Here is a 5,825-nt window from a genome sequence, read left to right on the forward strand (position 1 = left end):
AGTTGCTTGTAAACTGAGCCCTACCTTTAACTAAATAAGAAAAAATGCTACCTGAAAATTCAATTAGTAAAAAAGACTGTACGTTACAAATAGCTTTCCACCCAAGATTATGAAGAGTACAGGGAACTATTTTATTTTACCATGTGGTTTTTTGGAAATTTGGACTTCATTTTCAGCTTACAACTTTCAGGGGCATCTTGACGACTTGCAGCAGTATAAAAATCTTGACCTGCAATATATTTTGAATTCTTATAGCAGTAGGTTTCGCAGTCCATAACAATGCAGTTGTATTTTTTAATTTAGAATTCATACAACTTCCGAATGCGGGATTTCGCTGTAACATTCTACTTTGCGCCTCGTTCTGGCGCTGTTTGAGCTGTAGAACATCTCAATGAAGCTTTCCGCTTTACCTTTTGTACGAAAAACTGCGATCTCCGTACGGATTTTGCAACATAACGCGACAAAATCTTCGGATCTCGCGAAAACGCACTGAGGACCTTCCGAGCACTGTTTTTATCATTTTGACCATGCTAATCCCCGCTCCCTGGTTTTCTCGTAACTGTCAGGCCTTATTTGTACCTATTAAAACCCTGCAAACTGTCGAATAGTGCACTCTTTAATTTTTTAGCAATTTTACGTGTACTTAAGGCCTGGTCATTTATAAACTCGTGCAAAATGGTTTGTCTCGTTTCTAACTCGGTTGCAATTTTTAACTCAACTATGAATCGAATTCAAATGAAATTTCTTCTACGTTCATCTAAGGTCTTGGTCAATTTATGGTATTTCAATTTCAAAATATTGAATTCGTTTTGGGTAATTTATAAGCTTCCCAAAGTGTCGCAGTTTTGGTGTGTTCACCCTTTACATTACATCAAAAAATTCCGTCGACATTATTGTCATATAGAAAGCGAATCGCTGATTTTTTTGTCGAATTCTTTTTTTTTATTAACTTCAAAGTAATACAAGACAAGCAAAGAGAAGCAAGTAAATACTACCCTTTAGTTTAATTTTCGCTATTTTACAGGTATCTCAGGATTAAGTGAATTCTTATGTTTGAGAGAAGGAAATTCGTGTTAATATTTATGTTGTCCGATACCTAAGAATATGGATGATCCATATATAATAAAAAATCTGCGAAACCTGAGAAAAAATAATTTTCCCCTTGGTTTCGTTTTCGGTGATTTGGGTCATACTTCGGCTTTTGTCATATGATCTATTTCGGTTTTGAACTGAAACTGTGCATTACTTCATCTTTATTATATGCTTTACTTCGGTTTTCAATCGAAACTGCATCTAGGCATTATTTCGGTTTTTTTCATATGCATTATTTCGTGTGCACAATTTCAGGGTGCCTCGCAAAATCGTTATAAACAGGTCTATTCTGCACGTTACCGAAGATTTTGTAACCGGAAAATGGTATAACCAAAAAATGTTACCAGTTCTTGTCACCGCGATTCTAGGTACGTTGGTAATGCAGTTAAAATATTCAGCAATTCAGCTATGAAGAATTGTGCAAATCCTGGCATTGCATATTTCACGGGGCAATAATTTCCTACCAGCTTATGAGATGGTAACAAAATTTACCCGTTACAAGAGTATACAGAATGCGAAAAGGGTTTAAAAATTGACAGGAACTTTATTTACCGGTTACAAACTTTTTATTAGCGCAGAATAGACCTGTAAAACAACAGATTTGTAAAATAATGGCTAGACAAAATACCGCCTATCAAGGCAATGCCTTCAAAAAATCGTTTTTTCGTTCTCCTGTAAAATTTCAGTGCCGAAAAATGGGCGCTTTTGCAAAAACATCGAAGATATGATTCATTACCTCTCCAACGATACCAAATTTTTGTAATTATAGAAGGAATAATGATCTTATAAGGATCTTTTCATCCAACTTGGCAGTTTTATCGATATATGCCACGCCAATAATTTTTAAGAAAGCAATTTTGTTAAGTCCATTTCTGTCAGTTATAGTATGAAATTAGGCTGTATGCAAAATTTTAGCCAAATCGAAGGCCACTGAAAACTTTTTGAAGTTTAGTGCACTCTCTGCAAGCTTTGAAACTTTTATTTTTAATGAAAATTATTAAAAACAAATAGATAAGCAAAAGTTCCAAACAATACCATTTTAAATTTTGCTACTATTTTATTACTCGCAGCTTTACATACACATGAATACTGATCACATAATCATTATGCTCTATTTGTAATTTTTAGGGTACCTCTGGGGTTGGCATGCTCTTGCTATCGCCTACTGGGTCAAAGTAAAACTAGTCGTAGTGGGCTTCTTCGTCGGCAGCGCAGTATTCGTCGCCCTACGGTATGTCTGGCCAAATAAATGTTCTACTGGGATTGTACACGACTCACCCACTATTGTGTACGACCGCCCGCCGTAAGTGAATTTATTAATTAAATAAAAACCAATTATGTATTGCTTTTTGATTTAATATTTTTTTTTTTGTTAATTTCTTAGTCCATCATTTGCTCAGGATCATGTACCATATTCTCTCGACCATTCGCCCCACTTCGATCATTCCTTTAGTAGTTCAGATTCAGTTGATCCTTACTCTGGCTACGCCGGTTCGTATTCAGAAGATATAACTGCTACTGCAGAAGTGGTACCGCCAACAGGGCCAGGTACACATCGACTTGGGCGACGAAGTGTGCGTCAACAGATAAATACGTCACAGCAGCGGCAACAAACAGAGCGACCAATGAAAATGGAGGAAAGGTACATTAACACATTTTAGTTCTGAAGTTAAAATCCTAGATTAAAATTTATTTTATTGTTAGGATTGCAGAATTAATGTTTGAGTTTTTGGGCTTGGATTCACATGCTTGTCGCCGACGCTTTATTTGTGAAATGGAGTTCCGTTCCCGTTTGAATCCACTCAGCAACATGGCTTTCCGTATTGTAGGTCGTGGATTTTTCGAAAAATATCTGAACGCAAGAAATGAACATGACCAAGCGCATTCGTTTACGGAATGTGCCGCAGTTAATCCCGAGTGCGTTTTTATCGAGCAAAACGTGGACGAAGATATTACATCCGCGGGTCAAAATGGGTTAAAACTACAGACTGCGGCTGTTGAAGCAGCTAATAAAATCGATGGTAGTTCAGTGGAAAGCGAGAACGGATTGAATGAAGAAAGTCAAAATGAATCGAATCTGCAAGCCGAACTTCGGCTTAAAAAACAATTTAAACACATTCGTGAGCAGCAAAGGACGGTCTCCTCTACGCATGAAAAGCTTTAGACAAATTAACTTTAATTAACTTTAATATTTATTAAGTCTGATATAAGAATTTTATAATTCTATCCATAACATCTACATATGTCATATGATATGAGGGTCACCAAATAAGGGCTTAGATCAGGGCTGGCGAACCAAAGGTACGCGTGCCATTGATGGCACGCAACAAACACCCAACATTATAGCTCAGAAGTGCCAAAAAACAGACAGTGATCAACAAAATCCACAAAAGACATTCGATTCTTGAGTTCCAGTGCAAGCTTTGTGATGTTGTGGTTGTAATATAATGGTCGTAGTCACAAAAATAGTGATAGGCTTATACGTGGTTTGCAAAATTAATGGTTTTTACGGATATTTGCCAGAAATTATTGAATTTCAACGTAAAGCATGAAGGCGCTAATAATTGCGTTCCTTATCTCCCAGAAATAGTCAGAAATAGTCCGAAGTAGTCAGAGTTAGTCCAAAAAGCGTTTCTTAACCCGAAAATTACAGCAAAAGTGAGAGAGCAACACGCAGTGAGAGTCACTCTCTTCAGTCCGAAGTAGTCAGAAGAATTTTTGCTGGCAAAATCATGAAAATTGTCAAACCCAACTGAATTTAAATTAACGGAAATTAAAGAATACACGAAAAGTGAGAATAATCTAAAAACTAAAGAAAGTGAATTGAAAATGGAAGGAGACAAAAATTTAATGATATATGTAGTAAGTTTTTATTATGCTTGCGCTTGTGTGAATGTGTTTTGTGCATACATTTCTATTCTTATTTGACGTTAGTTTTGTTGTTCCTTTGTTCTTTGGACTAAAAAGTTGGTTTTTTGCGTTCCTTTACTTTTTCTTGTTATTCCCCTTTAGTGAGCGCATTTTGTTAGAAGGTGTTCGCACGGGCGATTTTGCGTTCAACTTTTGCGTTCAACTCACGCAGGGTTGCACGAAAAGAGTTGAATGGCTAAATGTTGGCCTTTTTATGGCGAATATTTTGATATTTTTTTATATTTTGATATTTTTAGTCATTCAATTTTTTTCGTGCAACCCTGCGTGAGTTGAACTCAAAAGTTTCAAACTCTTGTTCAAGGTGTTAAGCATTTTCTTCCACACAGTGTGTTTGCTTATTTTTTTTTATGGAAGCACCCTCGGCAAAAAAAATCTAAAATCAACGCGATTTTTCAGAAACTTTAAACTTGCAGCTTGTTATAACAAAAATTATTGGGGTACAAAAATATTTAAATATTGATGAAAATTTATTGAATTATTATAAATTTTGTAGTTTGTATTGTGACCGCAAATTCCACAGGCAAACACCGATGGCTTACCAACAGTCATTTTGGCGAGCAATATGATTGCAATTTTTTTTGTGTTGGCACTTTGATGTCTTGATATAAGCATTGCCGCATGACGCCACCAGACAACATTCCCTCAATTTCGGTCTTTAAAAACATTTAAATTGGAGTAACTTAAATACAAAAAAAATAAAAAATTTAAAATTTACAAAAAAACTTGCTGCATAATTTCCTAAAACGTAATCATAAATAATCCAGCAGGGAAAAGATTCCTATTTTGATTTAATATCAAAATTTCATCGGTGTTACCACCAGCGCATTTTCTTTTAAAAGAAAATATGGTTGTCAAACTATCAAATTGCCTGCAATAGATGTCAAGCAATAAGCGCTAACATATATTGCAGCCCATGCGAAATAGGCGGTCTCCACTGGAAATATATTTTGTGACATGGTTATCGCGACATCAGTGTTTTCCTTTGGAGACAGGGCCCTAGTGTTAGGGATTGTTATTAAAATGTTAGTTTATTTATTTGTCCTTGTTTTTATTCTTAAGTTTGCGGATGTATGTATGGACATATCTTATTGTACTTATGCTTATACATTTAATAAATGAAATGAAATACTGTCCGAAAATCGGTTTGACATATGTAGTTTTTGTTATAGAATACATGTATGTATGTTATATTTTTATAAAAAATAAACGAATATTAAATAAACGAAAGGAAAACTGTCAATACTAACGATGAAAACGGGGCGCTACTCAAGTGGCCGACACTGTATATCCAAGTTATGTAACCTGTTACGATGTGGTTTAACTTCCTTGACATGTCGGGCTAGTATTTTTGCATCGTTTGTCGAACGGTCAAATGTTCATGGATTATTGTATGAATGGTAGGAGCGTGAATGCCTAGGTCGCCCTAGTTTCACTATATGCCACATGACGATCTTCTATTATCGCCCTGCGCATAGCGTCGATGTTTTCTGATGTATAAAGCGATCTCAATGTTCATCGGCGCACGAAATACGACCACGCTATAATGCATTATACGGATCATAAACAGTAGCCCTTGATAGCATTTCATCACCAAAAGTCAAAACAAGTACATCGATGCACTGTTGTTTGGTTAAGTTATAAACAAACAACAAACAAAAACTATCTATTGAAATATTAATTTGTTTGATAAAAAATTTAAAATTTTCGATGCGAACATCAGATGTACTTAAATGACCTATAGTCTTGCAAAATCTAAAGCCTTGTTTAGTGCCGTTTTATAATCAAAATACACACAGCTATTG

At 35.5% G+C, this 5,825-nt stretch overlaps 1 protein-coding gene across 1 annotated transcript in view; it reads left to right on the top strand.

The window, feature by feature from the left end:
- LOC118743997 overlaps nt 1-3,256 on the top strand; it is a 16,463-nt gene extending 13,207 nt beyond the window's left edge. Inside the window, exons 3-5 of the mRNA XM_036476761.1 lie at nt 2,221-2,395; nt 2,477-2,734; nt 2,797-3,256. Coding sequence (XP_036332654.1) covers nt 2,221-2,395; nt 2,477-2,734; nt 2,797-3,256 — 893 coding nt within the window. The remainder of the gene's footprint in view (nt 1-2,220; nt 2,396-2,476; nt 2,735-2,796) is intronic.
- The last annotated feature ends 2,569 nt before the right edge of the window (nt 3,257-5,825 follow it).

Source organism: Rhagoletis pomonella, unplaced genomic scaffold (genome assembly GCF_013731165.1).
Source record: "Rhagoletis pomonella isolate Grant_MI unplaced genomic scaffold, Rhpom_1.0 Rhpom_scaffold_00007, whole genome shotgun sequence".
In the NCBI taxonomy this organism is placed as follows: Eukaryota; Metazoa; Arthropoda; class Insecta; order Diptera; family Tephritidae; genus Rhagoletis; species Rhagoletis pomonella.